This window comes from Salmo salar, chromosome 19, assembly GCF_965601325.2.
Source record: "Salmo salar chromosome 19, fSalSal1, whole genome shotgun sequence".
NCBI classification, from domain to species: Eukaryota; Metazoa; Chordata; class Actinopteri; order Salmoniformes; family Salmonidae; genus Salmo; species Salmo salar.
Window position 1 is genome coordinate 82,062,148 of NC_138309.1, and position 26,637 is coordinate 82,088,784.

General features: G+C 46.2%; 1 protein-coding gene across 1 annotated transcript in view; it reads right to left on the reverse strand.

Annotated features, from left to right (window-relative positions):
• Window positions 1-26,637, reverse strand: part of LOC106579665 (voltage-gated inwardly rectifying potassium channel KCNH2) — a 331,966-nt gene that overhangs the window by 135,132 nt on the left and 170,197 nt on the right. The window contains exons 4-6 of the mRNA XM_045702778.2: window positions 14,250-14,399; window positions 12,962-13,441; window positions 11,398-11,609 (exon numbers count right to left, since the gene is read on the reverse strand). Coding sequence (XP_045558734.2) covers window positions 11,398-11,609; window positions 12,962-13,441; window positions 14,250-14,399 — 842 coding nt within the window. The remainder of the gene's footprint in view (window positions 1-11,397; window positions 11,610-12,961; window positions 13,442-14,249; window positions 14,400-26,637) is intronic.

Genomic DNA, 26,637 nt, shown 5'->3' on the forward strand with positions numbered 1-26,637 from the left:
AGGGGACAAGGCCAGGTAAAGGCAGTCAGTATTTATCAGGGGACAAGGCCAGGTAAAGGCAGTCAGTATTTATCAGGGGGCAAGGCCAGGTAAAGGCAGTCAGTATTTCTCAGGGGGCAAGGCCAGGTAAAGGCAGTCAGTATTTATCAGGGGACAAGGCCAGGTAAAGGCAGTCAGTGAGTATATATCAGGGGACAAGGCCAGGTAAAGTAAGTCAGTATTTCTCAGGGGGCAAGGCCAGTCAGTCAGTATATATCAGGGGACAAGGCCAGGTAAAGGAAGTCAGTCAGTATTTATCAAGGGACAAGGACAGGTAAAGGCAGTCAGTCAGTATATATCAGGGGACAAGGCCAGGTAAAGTAAGTCAGTATTTCTCAGGGGGCAAGGCCAGTCAGTCAGTATTTATCAGGGGACAAGGCCAGGTAAAGGCAGTCAGTATTTCTCAAGGGACAAGGACAGGGAACAGCAGTCAGTCACTGTCACTTCCTGACGATAGAAAGCTTTTTATTTTCTATGGTAGAGTAGGTTAGGTCGGGTTTTGTCTAGTTTATTTATTTCTATGTTGGTTCTAGTTTCTTTTTTCTATGTTTTTTGTTGTTGTCTAGTTTATGTATTTCTATGTGGGGTTCTAGTTTCTGTTTTTTTATGTTTTTTTGGGGGGGTGATCTCCAATTAGAGGCAGCTGGTCATCGTTGTCTCTAATTGGGGGATAATATTTAAGTTCTTGTTTTTCCCACTAGGTTTTGTGGGAGATTATTTTGAGGTAGTGTATGTTTCACCTCTTTGTCACGGTTTGTTATTTTGTTTAGTAGTTTATTTGTATGTCTTGCATAGTTTCACAGTTATAATGAAATGTGGAACGATACCCACGCTGCGCCTTGGTCTCCTTCATCGTGCGACAGACGTGACAGTCACAATATATCAGAGGACAAGGTAGGTAAAGGAAGTCAGTATTTATCAGGGGACAAGACCAGGTAAAGGAAGTCAGTATTTATCAGGGGACAAGACCAGGTAAAGTAAGTCAGTTTTTATCAGGGGACAAGACCAGGTAAAGGAAGTCAGTTTTTATCAGGGGACAAGGCCAGGTAAAGGAAGTCAGTATTTATCAGGGGACAAGACCAGGTAAAGGCAGTCAGTATTTATCAGGGGGCAAGGCCAGGTAAAGGCAGTCAGTATTTATCAGGGGGCAAGGCCAGGTAAAGTAAGTCAGTGTGCTGATCCACACTGATAACAGGGTCTCTCTGTCAGAAATGCACTACCACTCTGTGGCCAGGCTCACTCCACTGTCTCCCAAGATGAGCCTGTCCTCTCACCACGCCCCCCTCACCTTGGATGGATTGGCCTCTTGCTGTGTGGCTTACTGCCACAGTATAGCACCAGACTTGGAACTAACCATTTCCCAGTTTGGGGTTGGCAGTAATCGTTGTGAATGTCACGACAATTGGATGCACTGCCAGTTAAACCATTGGCAGCTTGTGTTGCTAGACAGTAGCAGCAGACATGAACACTTACTGTTTTTTATTTCACTACTACTCTCTCTCTCTCTGTCTCTCCCTCTCTCCTCACTTTGCCAGCTGCTCTCCCTTTCTCTCTCTCTCGTGTTAATTCAATTACCCTCCAGTGATGAGGTAGGGCAGTGAGGCACACGCCCCAGCCAAGCATCTACTGTGATTAATGGTGCCAGGGCAGATAAAATGGGTCACCGGCAGAGAGATGGAGAGAGGGAGGGAGGTCTAGGGATGAGAGGGAGAGGTGGGGGGATGAAGAGAGGTGGATGGGATGGAGAGAGAGGGAAAAGTTGAGAGAGGTGAAGGGATAAGAGGGAGGGAGAGAGAGATAAGAGAGAGGGAGAGGGAGGGAGCAGAGGGAGAAGTGGAGAGATGTGAAGTGATAAGAGGGAAGTAGAGGGAGAGGGAGGAAAGGGAGAGGTGGGAAGAGGTGAAGGGATAAGAGGGAAGGAGAGAGAGGGAGAGGGAGGAGAGGTAGAGGTGGAGGGATGAGAAAGAGGAGAGGGAGGGAGGTGAAGGAGAAGGGAGGTGAAGAGAGAGGTGATTTTTTTACCACCCCCTCTCTATCCTTCTTTCTCTCTCTCCTCTCTCTCTCTCCTTCTGCATTTGCTTGTTTGCTCTTTACCCCATGAAGCAAAATTCACACCAAGAGAAATTTGCGTGCGAGAGTAGTGAACGTCAATTCACATACACTGCGTAGCGTATGCAAACGTAATTGTCATGAAAATCCATAATAAACAATCGTATTTGTTCCCTATGTAGTCACTGGGAGTTCTTGTTGTGAGTTGTGAGTTTGACTAACCTAGCTATTTAGACACCCACCAAGTTTAGCCCTCACCAAAGTCAGATTTACTATAAGAAAAATTGGATTACCTTTGCTGTTCTTTGTCAGAATGCACTCCCAGGCCTTCTACTTCAATAACAAATGTTGGTTTGGTTCAAAATAATCCATAGTTATGTTCAAATATCCTCTGTTTTGTTCGTGCGTTCAAGACACTATCCGAAGGGTAAAGAAGGGTGACGCGCCCGACGCGTTTCGTGACAAAAAATGTCTAAATATTCCATTACCGTACTTCGAAGCATGTCAACCGCTGTTTAAAATCAATTTTTATGCCATTTTTCTCGTAAAAAAGCGATAATATTCTGACCGGGAAACCCTGTTTACGTTCAAAGACAGAGAAAATAAAAACATGGGGTCGCCTCGTGCATGCGCCTCAGTCTCATTGTACTCTGATCGACCACTTACCAAAGGCGCTAATGTTTTTCAGCCAGGGGCTCCAAAGACATCATTCAGCTTTTTCCCGCCTTCTGAGAGCCTATGGGAGCCGTAGGAAGTGTCACGTTACAGCAGATATCCTCGGTTTTCAATAAAGAGAGTGAAGAAGCCCAAGAAATTGTCAGACAGGCCACTTCCTGTAAGGAATCTTCTCAGGTTTTTGCCAATAATTATATGCATATTCTAGTTTCTGGGCAGTAGTAATAACCAGATTAAATCGGGTACGTTTTTTATCCGGCCGTGCAAATACTGCCCCCTACCCCCAACAGGATAAAGGAGTTCTGTACCTATAATTCTTTAAATAATTGTTATGTATTTTGTCAATGTTTATGATGAGTAATTTAGTAAATTCACCGGAAGTTTTCGGTGGGAAAACATTTTCTGAACATCACACGCCAATGTAAAAAGCTGTTTTTTGATATAAATATTAACTTGATTGAACAAAACATGCATGTATTGTATAACATAATGTCCTAGGAGTGTCATCTGATGAAGATCATCAAAGGTTAGTGCTTCATTTAGCTGTGTTTTGGGTTTTTGTGACATATATGCTTGCTTGGAAAATGGCTGTGTGATTATTTTTGGCTATGTACTCTCCTAACATAATCTAATGTTTTGCTTTCACTGTAAAGCCTTTTTGAAATCGGACAATGTGGTCAGATTAACAAGAGTCTTATCTTTAAAATGGTGTAAAATAGTCGTATGTTTGAAAAATTGAAATTATTGCATTTTTGAGGTTTTTGTATTTTGCGCCACGCTGTTCCACTGGCTGTTGAATAGAGTGGGACGGTCACGCACCTAGCCCATAGAGGTTAACTTATAAATATTAGCCTACACTCCAACACAACAAAAATATAAACGCAAAATGCAACAATTTAAAGGATTTTATTGAGTTACAGTTTATATGACGAAATCAGTCAATTGAAATAAATTCATTCGGTCCTAATCTATGGAATTCACATAAGTGGGAATACAGATATACATCTGCTGGTCACAGTTGGGTCTCACAATGGGCCTCACAATGGGCCTCACAATGGTTCTCACAAAGCGCCTCACAATGCGCTCAGGATATCTATGTGCATTCAAATTGCCATCGATAAAACGCTATTGTTTTCGATGCTTATGCCTGCCCATACCATAACCCCACCGCCACCATAGGACACTTTGTTCACAACGTTGACATCAGCAAACCGCTCGCCCACACAACACCATACACGTATGTGGGCTGCGGTCGTGAGGCCGGTTGGACGTACTGCCAATTTCCATAACCCCAACAGCCCAACTCCAGTCCTCCAGTAACCCCAACAGCCCAACTCCAGTCCTCCAGTAACCCCAACAGTACACATTTGTATTGTAGCATCGGGCGGTCACACAACTTGTCAACTAATCTTCAGGCCATCAATGTGTTGAAACAGGTGGTTTTTTTGTGCCTGGCTACAACAGAAATGTGTACTGTTGGGGGCACTGGATGACCGGATTTGGACTGTTGGGGGTACTGGAGGACTGGAGTTGGGCTGTTGGGGTTACTGGAGGACTGGAGTTGGGCTGTTGGGGGGTACTGGAGGACTGGAGTTGGACTGTTGGGGGTACTGGAGGACTGGAGTTGGGCTGTTGGGGTTACTGGAGGACTGGAGTTGGGCTGTTGGGGGGTACTGGAGGACTGGAGTTGGGCTGTTGGGGGGTACTGGAGGACTGGAGTTGGGCTGTTGGGGGGCACTGGAGGACTGGAGTTGGGCTGTTGGGGCACTGGAGGACTGGAGTTGGGTTGTTGAGGGTACTGGAGGACTGGAGTTGGGCTGTTGGGGGTACTGGAGGACTGGAGTTGGGCTGTTGGGGGGTACTGGAGGACTGGAGTTGGGTTGTTGAGGGTACTGGAGGACTGGAGTTGGGCTGTTGGGGGGTACTGGAGGACTGGAGTTGGGCTGTTGGGGGGTACTGGAGGACTGGAGTTGGGCTGTTGGGGGGTACTGGAGGACTGGAGTTGGGCTGTTGGGGATACTGGAGGACTGGAGTTGGGCTGTTGAGGGGTACTGGAGGACTGGAGTTGGGCTGTTGGGGTTACTGGAGGACTGGAGTTGGGCTGTTGGGGGGTACTGGAGGACTGGAGTTGGGCTGTTGGGGGGTACTGGAGGACTGGAGTTGGGCTGTTGGGGGTACTGGAGGACTGGAGTTGGGCTGTTTGGGGTACTGGAGGACTGGAGTTGGGCTGTTGGGGGTACTGGAGGACTGGAGTTGGGCTGTTGGGGGTACTGGAGATGGGCTGTTGGGGGGTACTGGAGGACTGGAGTTGGGCTGTTGGGGGGTACTGGAGGACTGGAGTTGGGCTGTTGGGGGTACTGGAGGACTGGAGTTGGGCTGTTGGGGGTACTGGAGATGGGCTGTTGGGGGGTACTGGAGGACTGGAGTTGGGCTGTTGGGGGTACTGGAGGACTGGAGTTGGGCTGTTGGGGGTACTGGAGATGGGCTGTTGGGGGTACTGGAGGACTGGAGATGGGCTGTTGGGGGGTACTGGAGTTGGGCTGTTGGGGGTACTGGAGGACTGGAGTTGGGCTGTTGGGGGGTACTGGAGGACTGGAGTTGGGCTGTTGGGGGTACTGGAGATGGGCTGTTGGGGGTACTGGAGGACTGGAGATGGGTTGTTGGGGGTACTGGAGGACTGGAGTTGGGCTGTTGGGGGGTACTGGAGGACTGGAGTTGGGCTGTTGGGGGGTACTGGAGGACTGGAGTTGGGAACCATTTAACTAGTGGATACTTCAAGGCACTATTGAAGTGTTCCGAGTTGAGGTTAACTGGCCATTTTGGACACAAAGGTCAAAGCTTGAAATCAAAGGAGGTAAGTGAGAGCAAAAGTTGATAGACTCTCTAAACACAGCGCAGATTGAATATATACATTACATTTACATTTTTAGTCATTTAGCAGACGCTCTTATCCAGAGCGACTTACAGTAGTTAGTGCATACATTTCATTTCATGCATTTAAAAAAATATATATAATTGTACTGGCCCCCTGTGGGAATCGAAACCACAACCCTGGCGTTGCACACACCATGCTGGCGTTGCAAACACCATGCCCTACCAACTGAGCCACAGGGAAGGCTATAGCAACCATACCATTCCTTGTGATTTGAACACATAAAGTGTCTTGTAATATCAACTGTCATAAATGGTCATTCTGGACACAAAGGTCAAGGGTTAGGAGGCAGGTGAGAACAAGAAACATACTTAACGTAGCGGTTTTCAGGGTTGAGTTAATTCTATAGCCTTGTACAGTCTAAATTCATGCACAGTACATGCATATTATTACGTAAAGAAATATCTACATTGATACAGAGGACAATCAAACGACCAGCACTGCCAATGTTTCCACGTAGACTTTCTAAGGAAGCTTGAGTCCAGTAGGTTTGCCTAACCCCCCCCCCCATACAGTGAGTAGCCAAGTACCTGTCAGACCCAGTGCTTTTTCAATCAACCACTACTGAGACTTGGCAACCCAAACGCAGGCCTGTTCTACTGTTAGGTTGTTGACTTTTTCAGTGTTCCAATCAGTGTTCACCTCTTCCGCCTGACTGAGCTTCTAAGATCAGTATAGCTAAGCCTTAAGACAACAGTATCTCTGTGCCCTCGGCTGTGACTGTAGACTCAGCTAGAACACCAGGAAAGTAATATTCACACAGTTCAACCACGAATGAACAGCTTGCTCTGAACACAGTGTGCTGTACTGCAAAGCTCCAACGAAGAAATTGAGCGATGTTAGGAGAACCAGTTAAAACTTCAAAGGACCTTGTGTCAGAGGATACTGTACGTTTTGACCCCTAACCCCTCTGTCTGGACACACAGCTGTCCAGTACACCGGCTAGCATCAGCCTCCCACAGAGTGTTTGGCTACAACGAAATCAGCCCATTGACGCAACAGCAAAAAGCAAAGTATATTGGAGAGTTTCAAATGATAAAATCAATATTCACTATTGTTGCGTGTGTGTGTGTGTGTGTGTGTGTGTGTGTGTGTGTGTGTGTGTGTGTGTGTGTGTGTGTGTGTGTGTGTGTGTGTGTGTGTGTGTGTGTGTGTGTGTGTGTGTCAAGATGTCACTATTAAGGAGCAGGTAAAAAAATACGATTGTTATTTTCTTTGTATTATCTTTTACCAGATCTATTGTGTTATATTCTCCTACATTCCCTTCACATTTACACAAACTTCAAAGTCTTTCCTTTCAAATGGTATCAAGAATATGCATATCCTTGCTTCAGGTCCTGAGCTACAGGCAGTTAGATTTGGGTATGTCATTTCAGGCGAAAATTGAAAAAAAGGGTCCGATCCTTAAAACTCATATCTGAGGAGCCATCGTTAATACTGATGGACAGTTGTGCAAGTGCAGCTGTGTGATTTTTTTCCATCCAAATACCTCTATCTCCCCACATGCACCGGGTGGTGTCAAGAACTGCAATGCTGCTGGGTTCTTCGTGCTAAACAGTATACTGTGTGTATCAATAAATGGTCCACCACCCAGAGGACATCCAGCCAACTTGACACAACTGTGGGATTCATTTGTTCAATTGTTCAATTCATTTCCTTGTTTCCTTGCTGGAGAAGCAGCATTTGGAGAGGGATAATTTATCTCCCCCAACTAGCTTCCTTAACAAAGTATTGTTCACAACACCTGAGAGAACACATACTGTCCTGTCATACTGGATCTGCTACTGGAGGGTTACACCGCCTTGTGTCTACGGAATATAGAAATAGAAACATTAAACTAAAACTGAAACTATAAGGAAACAAACAAGAAAAATGATTTTGTAAACTGAAAGAAAATAACTAAGATAACACAGAAATGGCCCCTAGCCACCCACACACAGGCTGCTGTAGGTCCTTAACACTACAACTAAAAGTCAAACTAAATCATGTAAAACCATTTTTATTCAACTAAATAAAACAACATTAAATCAGATCTTAAAACTAACTGAAACTAAATAATCTAAAAATGTATTAGAAATGTTTTTATTAAAACTAGTCAATCAGATCTGAATACTCACAAACAAGACTAAACTGGGTGTTCCTAATGTTCCTAATGTTTGGAATCCCCAGTCTTATACCGGTAGTTGGAGACATTAGCTCCATAGTTCACCTCTATTTCTCAGAGTCATCTGGGAGGACTCACAGCATTTAACACTATTACATCAGCTTCTTCTAACTTATCTCTTGCACAATGTCTTGCTAGTAAGCCAAAGAGACACCCACCCACCGAGATCATGTCAAGATCCAAGACCTTCTCACCATTTCAAGATCCTCTCTTTAATGCATTTCTGTGTACATCACACATTACTGTACAGGGAAAACAGTGGCGATCTTCCCAACTGCCAACTCTAACAAGGTGTGAGACTAAACATAAACATATCCACTATAATGCTCAGTCTGTTTCTGTGTGTGTGTTTCTGTGTGTGTGTTGTGTGTGTGTTTCTGTGTGTGTGTTTCTGTGTGTGTGTTTCTGTGTGTGTGTTTCTGTGTGTGTGTTGTGTGTGTGTTTCTGTGTGTGTGTTGTGTGTGTGTGTTTCTGTGTGTGTGTTTCTGTGTGTGTGTTTCTGTGTGTGTGTTGTGTGTGTGTTTCTGTGCGTGTTTCTGTGTGTGTGTTTCTGTGTGTGTTTCTGTGTGTGTGTTTCTGTGCGTGTGCTCCACTGCACTGCCGCTAGAGGAGTGTCATTTGTGTTTATGCAGATATCACATGTACTACCTGATGTACTGGTGTGTTTATTTATCACTTGGATTACACTAGAATTACTAGTAAGTACCCCTCAAGGTGCGCTGCATTTTAACTATCTAGATCCCGTGTAACAACTAGTAAATACATTGTAATTAGGCAAACATTGCTTTGAAATAGTGTCATCTGGGCTGACACCTGTGTTGGAGCTGTTTTGTAAACTCAACCAATTTAACCAGATGGTACGCTAGCAACAACGTTGACTGGAGATATATTTTGAGCAGTTCACTTTCATGGGTAAGTAATTACAGTCTATTCAGCATAGGCTGTAATCTCTCAGACACCCAGATACATCCACAAGAGATCCCAACCTTTGTCACAATTGTTAATGAAATCGGACGCAACGAAGAAGCGAAACAATAAGTTGGTGAATTTAGTGGAAACCTGCCCATTTCAAACAAGCATGGTAGCAAGAATTTGTTGCTACACTTCTGTAATTACAGACTGCAATTACTACCAGTTACATGTTGTTATTACACTGTAACAAGGACCCCTTAAAAGGTTAAAAGGAAGTGTTACTGAATTCTTTCTTTCTACATCTTCTTGACTACTCCTCGGAGGATTGTGTCCTGGTCAGAGGTTAGAGGTTAGAGGTAGTGTTGGAGAGTGCTGCCACCTGCAGGTCGTAGATGGTAAAGCATTCTAGATGTTTTAGGTTAGATGTTTTAGGTTAGATGTAATAATACACTCCATGGCCTCATAACTCATTAAACCACCACTAGCACTGTCACCTGTACTGGTTCCCCTACCTCTCTACCTATTTATAAGCTCTACTGTAAAGTCAACCTGACTGAGTAGTGTTTTCTTTGGTATAACATAGTATGTACTGTGTGCACAGCAGCATTTCAGTGGGTACAGCAGCCTCTAAGAACGAGGCTATTAATGTATCGAGAAGGCTTGGTGAAATTATTGACTTGTGGTATATCAGTATACAATGCAGAGGCCTTTCTAAAAAGCAGAGATATAGGAGGGGAGGAGGGTGGGGGTGGGGCAGAGTGAGAGAGAGAGCGAGAGAGAGGGAGAGGGAGAGAGAGAGCGAGAGAAGTGTGGGCTTAAGGTCACATTGCCACTGTCTTTCCTTGCTCACCTCTCAATCCTCTTCTGTCTTTCCTTGTCCCTCTCTCACCCTCCCCTCACAGAGAAGTCTTCAGGAAGCTGTACTTCATAATATATCGCCCCTCACTGAGCAAATCAAATCTGTGCGAAACCAAACAAATTAAAAGAGGTGTCCAAATGCAGAACAAGAAACCATCTTTCATATCATACAGATTCCCGTCTTCCCTAACTCAATTCAACGTGTTTTCCTCACACACGGGATTACCGTGGCGACAGAATCATCTGTCACCATTCAATATCTCTGTCATCCCTCTGCTTCTCATTCAATCAAGCTAGCTCTGAGGCATCAGCGACACGTCGGCTCACTGCACACAAGGAGCACTGGTAACCCAGTTATGTCTCCCGCTAAAGACGCCATCATAGCAAACACCAAGCTTTCACTCAGAGCAGGAACCCAACATCTTAAGCAACAATCCACCAGTATTGTATCAGCAGAGCGTTTTCACTAGGTCTAAAAGCCAGCGCTTTGTGGGGCAACTCACCCCATCCACCACCAATGAGACTCACCCAACCTGGGGGATGCATGGCAGCCTTCAGTAAAGACAGAGACACATAGTATAAACACAGACGATGGAAATAGTGGAAACTATAGCAGTTCATAGGCACACCTCTACCACACCTCTACCTCACCCCTACCCCCCCCCACCTCACCCCTCCCTCACCCCTACCACACCCCTACCCCCCACGTCCCGTTCCTCACCCCTACCACACCCCTACCCCCCACCTCCCCGTTCCTCACCCCTACCACACCCCTACCCCCCACCTCCCCGTCCCTCACCCCTACCACACCCCTACCCCCCACCTCCCCGTCCCTCACCCCTACCACACCCCTACCCCCCACATCCCCGTCCCTCACCCCTACCACACCCCTACCCCCCACCTCACCCCTCCCTCAATTCTACCACACCCCTACCTCCCCTACCTCACCCCTAACACACCACTACCACACCCACACTCACCTCCCCCTCCCTCACCCCTACCACACCCCTACCCCCCCACCTCACCCCTACCTCACCCCTACCACACCCCTACTCCCCCACGTCCCCGTCCCTCACCCCTACCACACCCCTACCCCCCCCACCTCCCCGTCCCTCACCCCTACCACACCCTTACCTCCCCCACCTCACCCCTCCCTCAATCCTACCACACCCTTACCTCCCCCACCTCACCCCTCCCTCAATCCTACCACACCCCTACCTCCCCTACCTCACCCCTAACACAACACTACCACACCCACACTCACCTCCCCCATCCCTCACCCCTACCACACCCTACCTCACCCCTTCCATAGCCCTACCTCCCACATCACCCACCACACCTCTACCTCACACACCACACCTCTACCTCACACACCACACCTCTACCTCACACACCACACTACCTCACCCACCACCCCATTCGTACATACTAGATTCCTGAACGGGTCAGGACCCACCTGCATAGAATTGTTCCCGAGAGCCAATTTCATGCATTCATTAATTTGTCTATTCAACATTTGGATAAAAGGAAACCATGTCTGCCTTCCCGCTCACAGAATGTCATTAGCAACACATGCAACCCAACAAGCTCCTGGATTCATGTTTTTATCCTGATTTAAAATGTTTCCAACCCGCCAGCTGATTTCTTTTGCAGCTCACCCGCAGGGAACTGTGGGTATCCGACCTGATGCATACCCACGTCCACTCCCACCCTTACTCCACAGACACACCTGGCTGAACACACACACACACACAGATGGCCCTCTTACCTGAGTGACTTTCTCGGTGACGTGGTGTGTGCGGTCAATGAGCTTGCAAGGGGCTATGATGTCCATGTCCCCCCCGGGCAGCGCGATGAGGGGGTCCGCCTTGAAGTCCACGAAGTTCAGGGTGATCTGAGGGATCTTGCTGATGGTGCGGTAGCGCATGAGGTCCGAGTCCGACGTGGAGTTGAGGATGTTGGACTTGTTGTTCACCGCCCCTGAAAGAACACACTGTCAGAGGACTGGCCAGACTATTCGGACCACACCTGTCTTCAAACATTATTTGATATCCTTAGTGGGCCACGGAACACACCCCTACCACACAGATAGATTTAGTGGGCCACAGCATACAGCCCTACCACACAGATAGATTTAGTGGGCCACAGCATACACCCCTACCACACAGATAGATTTATTGGGCCACAGCATACAGCCCTACCATACAGATAGATTTATTGGGCCACAGCATACAGCCCTACCATACAGATAGATTTATTGGGCCACAGCATACAGCCCTACCATACAAATAGATTTATTGGGCCACAGCATACAGCCCTACCATACAGATGGATTTATTGGGCCACAGCATACAGCCCTACCATACAGATAGATTTATTGGGCCACAGAATACAGCCCTACCATACAGATAGATTTATTGGGCCACAGAACACACCCCTACCACACAGATAGATTTATTGGGCCACAGCATACAGCCCTACCACACAGATAGATTTATTGGGCCACAGCATACAGCCCTACCATACAAATAGATTTATTGGGCCACAGCATACGGACCACACTACCATACAAATAGATTTATTGGGCCACAGCATACAGCCCTACCATACAGATAGATTTATTGGGCCACAGAACACACCCCTACCACACAGATAGATTTATTGGGCAACAGCATACAGCCCTACCACACAGATAGATTTATTGGGCCACAGCATACAGCCCTACCATACAAATAGATTTATTGGGCCACAGCATACGGACCACACTACCATACAAATAGATTTATTGGGCCACAGCATACAGCCCTACCATACAGATGGATTTATTGGGCCACAACATACAGCCCTACCATACAGATGGATTTATTGGGCCACAGCATACAGCCCTACCATACAGATAGATTTATTGGGCCACAGCATACAGCCCTACCATACAGATAGATTTATTAGGCCACAGCATACAGCCCTACCATACAAATAGATTTATTGAGCCACAGCATACAGCATGGGAGCAGAATAAAACATGTGGTTAAATACTGTCGAACCAGGAAATATAGCTGGTCTTGTATTTCAAAGCTTCTAAAATACCAAGGAAGTAGGTGCTAATAGATGCTACAACATACAGATTCCTAGTTCCTACTGTACTGTTTACCCCTGTGTTTTTACCCCTGTGTGTTTACCCCTGTGTGTTTACCCCTGTGTGTTTACCCGTGTGTTTACTCCTGTGTGTTTACCCCTGTGCGTTTACCCCTGTGTGTTTGGTATCCAGCTCAAATACAGGCAAGAAGGTGGTGTGTATTTTCTTTCTCAAGGTAAACCCCCCCCCCACACACCTGTGCTGTTGTGGATGGGCCCGACCGTGCTGTACTTCCGACCCGACGGAGGCCGCATGGCCTCGATGTCATCCACAGACGACGCCCGCCGTATGCTGTGGAAGCTCTCGCGGGAGCGGCTGTGTGACAGGCTGCAGTTGGACACCGAGGCATCTGGGTTAAACATCCGGAGGGCGATGCGGGGCGACGACTGGCCGAGGGGCAGCGAGGAAGGTGCAGGCTCTGAGCCAAGCAGGGTGCGCGGGTCCTCGGGCCACAGCAGGTCCGGCCTGGTGCTGCTGCTTCCACTGCTGGATCTCTGGTGCTCCAGAGGTAAGGGGGGAAGGGAGAGCAGCTCTCCCAAAGCTAGGGACTTGTGGCTGGGGTGACTGGGGTGGCTGGGGGCTGGGAGGGCCCCAGTCTCCGGGTCGTCCAGAGAGGCCTTGCTATTGCTGAGCGAACGGCGTGAGGGCAGGCGGAGCTTGAAGCCACGCGGCCGGCCTAGAGGAAGCGGAAGAGGGAAGAGGGTGGAAGCAAATAAAACGAGAGAGGAAGAGAGTAAAAAATTGTGGTAAGAGACAGAGAGAGAAAGGAAAGAGACAGACAGAGAGAGAAAGAGAGTGAGTGAGTGGGAGAGAGGAAAGCAGGGAGGGAGACAAAGGAAAGAGACAGTGGGAGAGAGGGATAGGTATGGGTGGGAGAGAGGAAAGCAGGGAGGGAGAGAAAGGAAAGAGACAGTGGGAGAGAGGGATAGGTATGGGTGAGAGAGAGGAAAGCAGGGAGGGAGACAAAGGAAAGAGACAGTGGGAGAGAGGGATAGGTATGGGTGAGAGAGAGGAAAGCAGGGAGGGAGAGAAAGGAAAGAGACAGTGGGAGAGAGGGATAGGTATGGGTGGGAGAGAGGAAAGCAGGGAGGGAGAGAAAGGAAAGAGACAGTGGGAGAGAGGGATAGGTATGGGTGGGAGAGAGGAAAGCAGGGAGGGAGAGAAAGGAAAGAGACAGTGGGAGAGAGGGATAGGTATGGGTGGGAGAGAGGAAAGCAGGGAGGGAGAGAAAGGAAAGAGACAGTGGGAGAGAAGGATAGGTATGGGTGGGAGAGAGGAAAGCAGGGAGGGAGACAAAGGAAAGAGACAGTGGGAGAGAGGGATAGGTATGGGTGAGAGAGAGAGAAAGCAATAAATTTAATTGAACTACCATAAAACCTAATCAATATTATTTGCTTCAATCACTGAACACAACTGTTTTCAATATTTTAAGGGGGGCAGCTTGTGGTTACCTGTGGGGAGCCAGGGGGGCAGCTTGTGGTTACCTGTGGGGAGCCAGGGGGGCAGCTTGTGGTTGAGGTTCTGGTTGGGCTGTTTGTTGTCTGACATGACCTCAAAGTTGAGGATGAACATGATCACCAGGCCATCCTCATTCTTCACCGGCACCACATCCAACAGACACAGGAAACACACCCCTGAGAGAGAGAGAGAGAGAGAGAGAGAGAGAGAGAGAGAGAGAGAGAGAGAGAGAGAGAGACAGCGAGAGAGAGTAGAGAGAGAGAGAGACAGAGAGAGAGAGACAGAGAGAGAGAGAGAGAGACAGAGAGACAGAGAGAGTAGAGAGACAGTGAGAGAGAGACAGAGAGACAGAGAGAGAAGAGAGACAGAGAGAGTAGAGAGACAGAGAGAGTAGAGAGACAGAGAGAGTAGAGAGACAGAGAGAGTAGAGAGACAGAGAGAGTAGAGAGACAGAGAGTGTAGAGAGAGTAGAGACAGAGAGAGTAGAGAGTGTAGAGAGAGTAGAGACAGAGAGAGTAGAGAGACAGAGAGAGTAGAGAGACAGAGAGAGAGAGAGAGAGAGAGTAGAGAGACAGAGAGAGTAGAGAGACAGAGAGAGTAGAGAGACAGAGAGAGTAGAGAGAGCAGAGAGAGAGAGAGAGAGAGAGAGAGTAGAGAGACAGAGAGAGAGAGGGTATTAGATGACATGGATCACAAACACACACAGAGGGTTGAAGGCACATGCACAAAAACACAGAGAGCTACACTGACACACACACCCAGTGACACACACTGACACAAAGACACAGGTTGACGTTTATTGGGATGGGTCTTGTCCTTGAGGGAGAAATAAGTCATTTCCTGCTAAATAGGCCAACTGCAAAGTCAAAATTGCTATTGTAAAAAATTCAGGAAAAACATTTGAGCTTTTTGTTCTTAATTTAAGGTTAGGGTCAGGTTTTATGACTTTGTGGTGCCAGAATAACAACCTATCCCAACACGTAACCAAGACTAAGGAGATGATTGTGGACTACAGGAAAAGGAAGACCGAGCACGCCCCTATTTTCATCGATGGGGCTGTAGTGGAGCAGGATGAGAGCTTCAAGTTCCTTGGTGTCCACATCACCAACAAACTAACATGGTCCAAACACACCAAGACAGTCGTGAAGAGGGCACGACAAAGCCTATTCCCCCTCAGGAAACTAAAAAGATTTGGCATGGGTCCTCAGATCCTCAAAAGGTTCTACAGCTGCAACATCGAGAGCATCCTGACTGGTTGCATCACTGCCTGGTACGGCAACTGCTCAGCCTCCGACCGCAAGGCACTACAGAGGGTAGTACAAACGGCCCAGTACATCACTGGGGCTAAGCTGCCTGCCATCCAGGACCTCTACACCAGGCGATGTCAGAGGAAGGCCCTAAAAACTGTCAAAGACCCCAGCCACCCCAGTCATAGACTGTTCTCTCTACTACCACATGGCAAGCGATACCGGTGTGCCAAGTCTAGGACAAAAAGGCTTCTCAACAGTTTTTACCCCCAAGCCATAAGACTCCTGAACAGGTAATCAAATGGCTACCCGGACTATCTTTATTGTGTGCCCCCCCCCCCCCAACCCCTCTTTTACGCTGCTTCTACTCTCTGTTTATCATATATGCATAGTCACTTTAACGATACATTCATGTACATACTACCTCTATTGGCCCGACCAACCAGTGCTCCCGCACAGTGGCTAAATGGGCTATCTGCATTGTCCCACCCACCACCCGCCAAACCCTCTTTTACGCTACTGCTACTCTCTGTTCATCATATATGCATAGTCACTTTAACGTTATCTACATGTACATACTACCTCAATCAGCCTGACTAACCGGTGTCTGTATGTAGCCTCGCTACTTTTATAGCCTTGCTACTGTTATTTTTCACTGTCTTTTTACTTTTGTTTTATTTACCTACCTATTGTTCACCAAATCCCTTTTTTGCACTATTGTTTAGAGCCTGTAAGTAAGCATTTCACTGTAAGGTCTACACCTGTTGTATTCGGCGCACGTGACAAATAAACTTTGATTTGATTTGTGGCAGGTGCCAGCTAGCGACCACTCTGCAGGGCTGCCTCCAGAACAACATTCATGACGAGAAAGACTAACCTGCCAGAAAAACACACACACACATGCACGCACGCACAACACACACACACACACACACACACACACACACACACACACACACACACACACACACACACACACACACACACACACACACACACACACACACACACACACACACATTCAGAAATCCACTGGTGCACATCATTCCCACCTAATGCCTTAAGGCAACCACAGTGATTTCACTTCAAAAGAGTGTGAAAATCTATTTCACTGAGCATGAAATCAGACTTTATGGCCATATGTAGCTGTTCAACTACAGACCAATGTTTCAGTAGGAATGAATACAATGACTGTTTCAGTAGGAATGAATATAATGACTGTTTCAGTAGGAATGAATACAATGACTGTTTCAGTAGGAATGAATACAATGACTGTTTCAGTAGGAATGAATATAATGAGGGTTGAATAAAATTACTGTTTCAGTAGGGTTGAATAAAAATACTGTTTCAGTAAGGTTGAATAAAATTACTGTTTCAGTAAGGTTTAATGAAATAACTTTTAGTAGAGTTGAATTAAATGAAAAGCAAACGTGTTGATTGTGCTTTAACTCCTATTTTGAATTTCAGCAGTGACCCTGTGGATATTTCACTACTGTACATTAAGCAGGTCATCAGTGAACCCTGTGGATATTTCAGTACTGTACATTAAGCAGCTCATCAGTGAACCCTGTGGATATTTCAGTACTGTACATTAAGCAGCTCATCAGTGAACCCTGTGGATATTTCACTACTGTACATTAAGCAGCTCATCAGTGAACCCTGTGGATATTTCACTACTGTACATTAAGCAGCTCATCAGTGAACCCTGTGGATATTTCACTACTGTACATTAAGCAGGTCATCAGTGAACCCTGTGGATATTTCACTACTGTACATTAAGCAGGTCATCAGTGAACCCTGTGGATATTTCAGTACTGTACTTTAAGCAGCTCATCAGTGAACCCTGTGGATATTTCAGTACTGTACATTAAGCAGCTCATCAGTGAACCCTGTGGATATTTCAGTACTGTACATTAAGCAGCTCATCAGTGAACCCTGTGGATATTTCAGTACTGTACATTAAGCAGCTCATCAGTGACCCTGTGGATATTTCACTACTGTACATTAAGCAGCTCATCAGTGACCCTGTGGATATTTCAGTACTGTACATTAAGCAGCTCATCAGTGAACCCTGTGGATATTTCAGTACTGTACATTAAGCAGCTCATCAGTGAACCCTGTGGATATTTCAGTACTGTACATTAAGCAGCTCATCAGTGAACCCTGTGGATATTTCACTACTGTACATTAAGCAGCTCATCAGTGAACCCTGTGGATATTTCAGTACTGTACATTAAGCAGCTCATCAGTGAACCCTGTGGATATTTCAGTACTGTACTTTAATCATAGAGACGTTACAGCATAAAGCCTATTTCTACCAACACAGCATCTCAGACAGCCAAAACATTTAGAAACATTTAGTTGTTTGCCAGCCTGCTTTACCCAACATCAGCCTTCACGCCAGTCATACGTTCGTTAGAAAGCAGTAATCCATTTTGTTTTGATGAATTAAATATTTTTTAAGAATCAACAAGGTTGTAACTGATTACCCCACCCAAAAGATACACCATTCAACAATACTACAGTACACACGGAACGCTCCTTCTCAAAACTTACAGGGCACATTCAAGTCAAATGATCCCTATTCTTTCTTCTTAACCCTATCCTAGCTCTGCCCTGCCCCGCCCCATGTCCTTACCCTTACCTGGTGGGTAGTCAGTGACTGGCGTTGACATACAGGGTTAACTAGGTTGGCAGCAGCCTCTGTAATCTACACAGTACTGTGCTGTGGACACATGAGTGAGTGTTCAGTCTAGCGCCCGACCCAGCCATCATTGATCTCTGAGCCATCACACCACAGGAGAGTGGCCCATGGAGGGGATTGGACCGCTCCGTAATCCCCACACAGACAAAACAGGGAAAACTGTATGAGGATTACAGGTCACCTCACACCCACCATCTGGCTCTCACCCTTGATGTGTGTGTGTGTGTGTGTGTGAGTGTGTGTCTGTGTGTGTGTGTGTGTGTGTGTGTGTGTGTGTGTGTGTGTGTGTGTGTGTGTGTGTGTGTGTGTGTGTGTGTGTGTGTGTGTGTGTGTGTGTGTGTGTGTGTGTGTGTGTGTGTGAGTTTGGGTGTGAGTGTGAGTGAGTGTGTGGGTGAGTGTGGGTTTGGGTGTGAGTGTGAGTGTGAGCGTGAGTGTGTGTGTGTGTTCACCTATGCTCTTAACAATCCGATGTACATTAGACAGACAGTTAATGAATACATTTGTCCTCCCTCATGCAACTCCCTACTACACTGCACAGTTTTTATTTATCTCTAGAGAAACTGAACCAAATGGAATTCCAATAACTGAAATGATGTCAGTGTTTTTTTAAACCGAAAAATAACCAAAATGTTGGTTAATCGCACAGCACAACTTGTTGGATGATGGTCTAACAGAAATCATACAGTTTCTTAGAGATATCAGCTGATGTAAGAAGGGCTATATAAATACATTTGATTTGATTTGATTTGATCTTAGTGGTAGGAACACCTCTCTCTCTCTCTGACAAAAACGCACATGTGCTTGGCCAGGCATGCACACACACACTGTACCCACCACAACCACACAATCAAATCCCACACATACACACAAATAGGCTACGCTCATGGAAAACACACACACACACACACACACACACACACACACACACACACACACACACACACACACACACACACACACACACTGTAACGATGTATGCTGAGAGAGGGAGTGAATACATTTAATAAATGAACGAACGTGGAACAAAACAAGAAACACTAACAGCACACCGACATGGAACAATAACTCCTGGGGAAGTAACCAAGGGGAGTGACATAAACAGGGCAGGTAATCAAGGAGGTGATGGAGTCCAGGTGAGTGTCATGAGGCGCTGGTGCGCGTGACGATGGTGACAGGTGTACAGGATAATCAGCAGCCTGATGACCTAGAGGCCGGAGAGGGAGTATAATCAGCAGTCTGATGACCTAGAGGTCAGAGAGGGAGTATAATCAGCAGTCTGATGACCTAGAGGTCAGAGAGGGAGGATAATCAGCAGCCTGATGACCTAGAGGAAGGAGAGGGAGTATAATCAGCAGCCTGATGACCTAGAGGTCAGAGAGGGAGTATAATCAGCAGTCTGATGACCTAGAGGTCAGAGAGGGAGGATAATCAGCAGCCTGATGACCTAGAGGTCAGAGAGGGAGTATAATCAGCAGCCTGATGACCTAGAGGTCAGAGAGGGAGGATAATCAGCAGTCTGATGACCTAGAGGTCAGAGAGGGAGGATAATCAGCAGCCTGATGACCTAGAGGAAGGAGAGGGAGTATAATCAGCAGCCTGATGACCTAGAGGTCAGAGAGGGAGGATAATCAGCAGCCTGATGACCTAGAGGGAGGAGAGGGAGTATAATCAGCAGTCTGATGACCTAGAGGAAGGAGAGGGAGTATAATCAGCAGCCTGATGACCTAGAGGTCAGAGAGGGAGGATAATCAGCAGCCTGATGACCTAGAGGTCAGAGAGGGAGGATAATCAGCAGCCTGATGACCTAGAGGTCAGAGAGGGAGGATAATCAGCAGTCTGATGACCTAGAGGTCAGAGAGGGAGGATAATCAGCAGCCTGATGACCTAGAGGTCAGAGAGGGAGGATAATCAGCAGCCTGATGACATAGAGGTCAGAGAGGGAGTATAATCAGCAGTCTGATGACCTAGAGGTCAGAGAGGGAGGATAATCAGCAGCCTGATGACCTAGAGGTCAGAGAGGGAGGATAATCAGCAGTCTGATGACCTAGAGGTCAGAGAGGGAGGATAATCAGCAGCCTGATGACCTAGAGGTCAGAGAGGGAGGATAATCAGCAGCCTGATGACCTAGAGGGAGGAGAGGGAGGATAATCAGCAGCCTGATGACCTAGAGGTCAGAGAGGGAGTATAATCAGCAGTCTGATGACCTAGAGGTCAGAGAGGGAGGATAATCAGCAGCTTGATGACCTAGAGGTCAGAGAGGGAGTATAATCAGCAGCCTGATGACCTAGAGGTCAGAGAGGGAGGATAATCAGCAGTCTGATGACCTAGAGGTCAGAGAGGGAGGATAATCAGCAGCCTGATGACCTAGAGGTCAGAGAGGGAGTATAATCAGCAGCCTGATGACCTAGAGGTCAGAGAGGGAGTATAATCAGCAGTCTGATGACCTAGAGGTCAGAGAGGGAGTATAATCAGCAGCCTGATGACCTAGAGGTCAGAGAGGGAGGATAATCAGCAGCCTGATGACCTAGAGGTCAGAGAGGGAGGATAATCAGCAGCCTGATGACCTAGAGGTCAGAGAGGGAGGGTAATCAGCAGCCTGATGACCTAGAGGTCAGAGAGGGAGGATAATCAGCAGTCTGATGACCTAGAGGTCAGAGAGGGAGGATAATCAGCAGCCTGATGACCTAGAGGTCAGAGAGGGAGGATAATCAGCAGCCTGATGACCTAGAGGTCAGAAAGGGAGTATAATCAGCAGTCTGATGACCTAGAGGTCAGAGAGGGAGTATAATCAGCAGCCTGATGACCTAGAGGTCAGAGAGGGAGGACACGTGACACACACACAGGATTAAAAAATCAACGGGAAGAGGATTTGACTTCAATTCATTACACTTTCTCTTTTTTCCATCCTACTTAAAAAAAAAAAAACGCAACCTGCATTGTCATAACTCAAGTCACTTCATAAACATTAGAACACTTGGGGGAAGAAACATAGACGTGTACAGTGCCTTTAAAAGGTATTCACACCTCTTGACTTTTTCCAAATTTTGTTGTGTTACAAAGTGGGATTATAATGGATTAATTTGTCATTTTTTGTCAACACAAAATACTCTGTAATGTCAAAGTGAAAAATATTTTCATTAAAACATTTTTTTTTTTTTTTTACACTAGTATATCTTAATTAGATAAGTATTCAATACGTGTTGTGTTGGATTCGCCCAAAAGATAACTCTTTGTATTCAAGACAAAAAGTGAATTCCTTTTCTGCAGTATTACTTTAGTGCCTTGTTGCAAAGAGGATGCATGTTTTGGAATGCATTCTTTTTTTCTGTACAACCTTCTTTTCACTCTGTCATATGGTTAGTATTTCGGAGTAACAATGTTGTTGACCCATCCTCAGTTTTCTCCTACAGTATCACATCCATTGAACTCTGCTGCTTTAAAGTCACCATTGGCCTCATGTTGAAATCACTAAATGGTTTCCTTCCTCTCTGGCAACAGAGTTAGGAGAGGAATCTTTGTATTGACTGGGTGTATTGATACACCATCCAAAGCCTAATTAAACATTTCACCATGCTCAAAGGGATATTCAGTGTCTGCTTTTTTGTTGATCTACCAATCAGTGCCTCTTTGTGAGGCATTGGAAAACCTCCCTGATCGGATCCCACATCTGTAAGACTACAAAGCGGATTATCCCAGAAACATTTTAGGAAAGTTTACGAGGGATAAAAGGGGATTAGAAAACTATAAACATCAATTAGGCCGCACCAAGGTAACCCTTACCAACCCGTCTGCCCCTGTCCCAAAAGGAAATACCCATCTCACCTCACCCCGTGATGTGTAGAATTAGGGCCTAGTCGTGTAATCTCCAGCGTGGAAATAGTGGACTTTTGGAAAACAGATTAAGCGAGGAATTCCATTCCTTCCTATGAAGGGGGTTAAGGGGCAGCGCTGAGCTCTAGGATTACAAGATGGAGCTTGATGGTGATGATGTTTCATTAGGATCTGAATGGGAGATGAAGTTTAGAAGTAGAAGAACATATCCGTGTTGAATATTTACATTATTAACTGATGAAAGACTGTCAGGTAACTGATGAAAGACTATCAGGGAACTGATGAAAGACTATCAGGTAACTGATGAAAGACTATCAGGGAACTGATGAAAGACTGTCAGGGAACTGATGAAAGACTGTCAGGTAATTGATGAAAGACTGTCAGGGAACTGATGAAAGACGATCAGGGAACTGATGAAAGACTGTCAGGGAACTGATGGCTCATCAGGGGATTAGTTATGACAGCATCTCTGACCTGCGGCCAGAGACAAACTGAAGAAAAGATTTGATGAGAAAATAACATGAAGAGGAAAGGACAGAGAAGATTAGACTACATGACATTAGAGAGAGACTCTGAGGTGTGACAGAGTAAGGGAATGTGATGCCGTTGTGGAGAGAAGATTACGCTGCATTACGTTAGAGAGACTGAGGTGTGACAGAGTAAGGGAATGTAACGCCGTTGTGGAGAGAACATTACGCTGCATTACGTTAGAGAGACTGAGGTGTGACAGAGTAAGGGAATGTGATGCCGTTGTGGAGAGAAGATTACGCTGCATTACGTTAGAGAGACTGAGGTGTGACAGAGTAAGGGAATGTGATGCCGTTGTGGAGAGAAGATTACGCTGCATTACGTTAGAGAGACTGAGGTGTGACAGAGTAAGGGAATGTGATGCCGTTGTGGAGAGAAGATTACGCTGCATTACGTTAGAGACACTCTGAGGTGTGACAGAGTAAGGGAATGTGATGCCGTTGTGGAGAGGTTACGCTGCATTACGTTAGAGAGACTGAGGTGTGACAGAGTAAGGGAATGTGATGCCGTTGTGGAGAGGTTACGCTGCATTACGTTAGAGAGACTCTGAGGCTTTGTCTTATCTCCATTATCAATGTTAAATGTAGAGGCGGAATCACATTTAACATAGATTATGGTTCTATGTATTTATTTTGTTTTTGTATCTTAGGACATACATGAAAGCGATACACTGTTGTATTTCCGAGGATACCATTGCCCTCTTGTGGCCAACTAGTGTAATTGGATCAGGTCAGATCGTTGAGGTGTACAGCATGTTCCTCAAAGCCCCAACAAACAGTGGCATAGCCAGCCACGAATACGGACTCATACAGTAGGTGAGTCTGTGCAAAACTGTGTGGGCCAGAAGTCAATATACACACAAATGACAACACATAAAATGTACAACACATAAAATAGTGTATTAGATTGTCATTGCTTATCCAAACTGACAACTTCTATCTTCCTGAAGACCTAGATCAACCAAGAACACAGCTACATATAGTTTATTAAGCTACTGCAAAAAAGGTGTTGCTCAAGTGAAGCTGTGCTCAAGTACACAATGTAAAAGTATTCAAATAAGTCACCTTCAAGCTGTGATTTAACTAATTTAAGTGTTCAAATAAAAGTCACCTTCAAGCTGTGATGTAACAAATGTCAAAGTATTCACAGAACAGTCACCTTCAAGCTGTGATGTAACACATGCCGCCATGTTGTGCCACCAGTAAGACTATACTGCCAAAACACATTACATTCTCAATTGTGTTGACAGCTCTCACTATGCTCTACCTGAAATGCAGCTCCCTGAGGGAATAAAACAAGTTCAGGTCTCAATCATTCCTCAGACAGAATGAGTTTCTGTGTTGCTCTGGGAAAGAAGCATCACAGAAGGTGGATGCCTCAAAAAGAGAGACAACGAACATCTCATATTTCCTCTAATAATGAAATCTTCAACTTTGGTACAAACTGACATATACACTCACACATGGTTACAACACCCCAAACACACACACACACACACACACACACACACACACACACACACACACACACACACACGGTTACAACCCCCCAAACACACACACACACACACACACACACACACACACACACACACACACACACACACACACACACACACACACACACACACACACACACACACACACACACACACACACACAAACACACACGATCAATCAAGCTGTAATATTGGCTGAGTCAACGTCGGCAAACAATTTCCCCTGCCTTGACATTTACTAGGGCAACAGAGCCCGACTCCTAACCACAGCCCTGTGGTGAAAGGGCCAACCCTGGGACACTGAGAATGGACATCATGTCCTCCATCAGCAGAGAGCCCTTGAGTCATAAGGATCTGTTTAATTGATAATGGCGTTGTACCGTTCCAGTACATCCTCCGAACACCGGCTTCAGGGGCACTATCACTTTTATACAACAGGTTACCAACATATTCAAATAAAGATTTTCATATTTTCATTAAAACTTTATTTTGATTCATTTATTCGTACTCTTTCATCCTTCCACAAGTAATATTCCCAACACAAATCTAGGGTTGCTCGTTCATTCTATCCGTTTAATTACCAGAGACCCCACCCAGTCGTTAAGTCTTTCTGTTCTAAATCTATGGATGCGATCGAGTCATTCGTTCTAAATGTTCAGTTGCCATGATGGTTGGCAACGCTCTTATCACTTGCTTGCTAGCTAGCCAACTCAGGCTAACACAGTCAGGTCAAACAGTGCAGCCAGAATAGCAACAACCAAAGTTGCTGCGTTTGTTTAATGTGTTGTCTTGTGATTTGGTTGTTGTTGTTGATGCAATGAGATAATGATTTGCTCTCTCGCCAGGCCACTGCTCAGAGGAACTAGCCAACTACTCAACTAATATAATCACTTCAAACTGAAGACAATAAACTGTCATGAGAGTCTAAAAGAAATGGGAGATCATGTCTAGATGCTTTTTATAGTGGAGATCACGTTTATGAAGTGCCTGCCCGGGCTGATGAGACAGTGGATTGCGCAGTCAGATGGAACAGAGTAAATAGGCATTTTAACATCATAGATTTAGCCAGTGGTAACTTGTGGAATAGACACCAGCTGGAATGCGGTTTTAACCAATCAGCATCCAGGATTAGACACACCCGTTGTATAAACACACTCAAACACTCACCATGCAAGGTTACACATGCTCACACACACACACACACACACACACACACACACACACACACACACACACACACACACACACACACACACACACACACACACACACAGACATACTCGGGGGCAGAGCATGACAAGATTTCACACGGACTTGGGGTCAATCCTTTGCGCCACATAGAGTCAATACAACATAAAGATCTAACCATATAAATGGGGGGTACCCACCCTGTTAATACTTTATCTCGCTCTCTGTTTATTGCTCTATCTTTGGGCAGTGTGCCAGATGGATCCTCCATTCCTTCGTCCCCGTCCCTCCCTCTCGGTCCATCTCTTTCCCCACGTGAGGGTGACTTAACGGGGAGTGGTCTTTCAATCAAGGGAGTCCTTAGCCCAAGCCTCCATTAAACATCAGTTGTTGTTTTCCAGCTTGGCCCTCTTGGTCGTGTTCTATTGATGGGGGGGATAGAAGCGTGAAAGGAGGGATGACAGGGTGGATAAACAGGAGGGATGACAGGGTGGATAAACAGGAGGGATGACAGGGTGGATAAACAGGAGGGATGACAGGGTGGATAAACAGGAGGGATGACAGGGTCTATAAACAAGAGGGATGACAGGGTCTATAAACAAGAGGGATGACAGGGTCTATAAACAAGAGGGATGACAGGGTGGATAAACAGGAGGGATGACAGGGTGGATAAACAGGAGGGATGACAGGGTCTATAAACAGGAGGGATGACAGGGTCTATAAACAGGAGGGATGACAGGGTGGATAAACAGGAGGGATGACAGGGTCTATAAACAGGAGGGATGACAGGGTGGATAAACAGGAGGGATGACAGGGTCTATAAACAGGAGGGATGACAGGGTCTATAAACAGGAGGGATGACAGGGTCTATAAACAGGAGGGATGACAGGGTCTATAAACAGGAGGGATGACAGGGTCTATAAACAGGAGGGATGACAGGGTGGATAAACAGGATGGATGACAGGGTCTATAAACAGGAGGGATGACAGGGTCTATAAACAGGAGGGATGACAGGGTGGATAAACAGGAGGGATGACAGGGTCTATAAACAAGAGGCATGACAGGGTGGATAAACAGGAGGGATGACAGGGTCTATAAACAGGAGGCATGACAGGGTCTATAAACAGGAGGGATGACAGGGTCTATAAACAGGAGGGATGACAGGGTCTATAAACAGGAGGGATGACAGGGTCTATAAACAAGAGGGATGACAGGGTCTATAAACAAGAGGGATGACAGGGTCTATAAACAAGAGGGATGACAGGGTGGATAAACAGGAGGGATGACAGGGTGGATAAACAGGAGGGATGACAGGGTCTATAAACAGAAGGGATGACAGGGTCTATAAACAGGAGGGATGACAGGGTGGATAAACAGGAGGGATGACAGGGTCTATAAACAGGAGGGATGACAGGGTG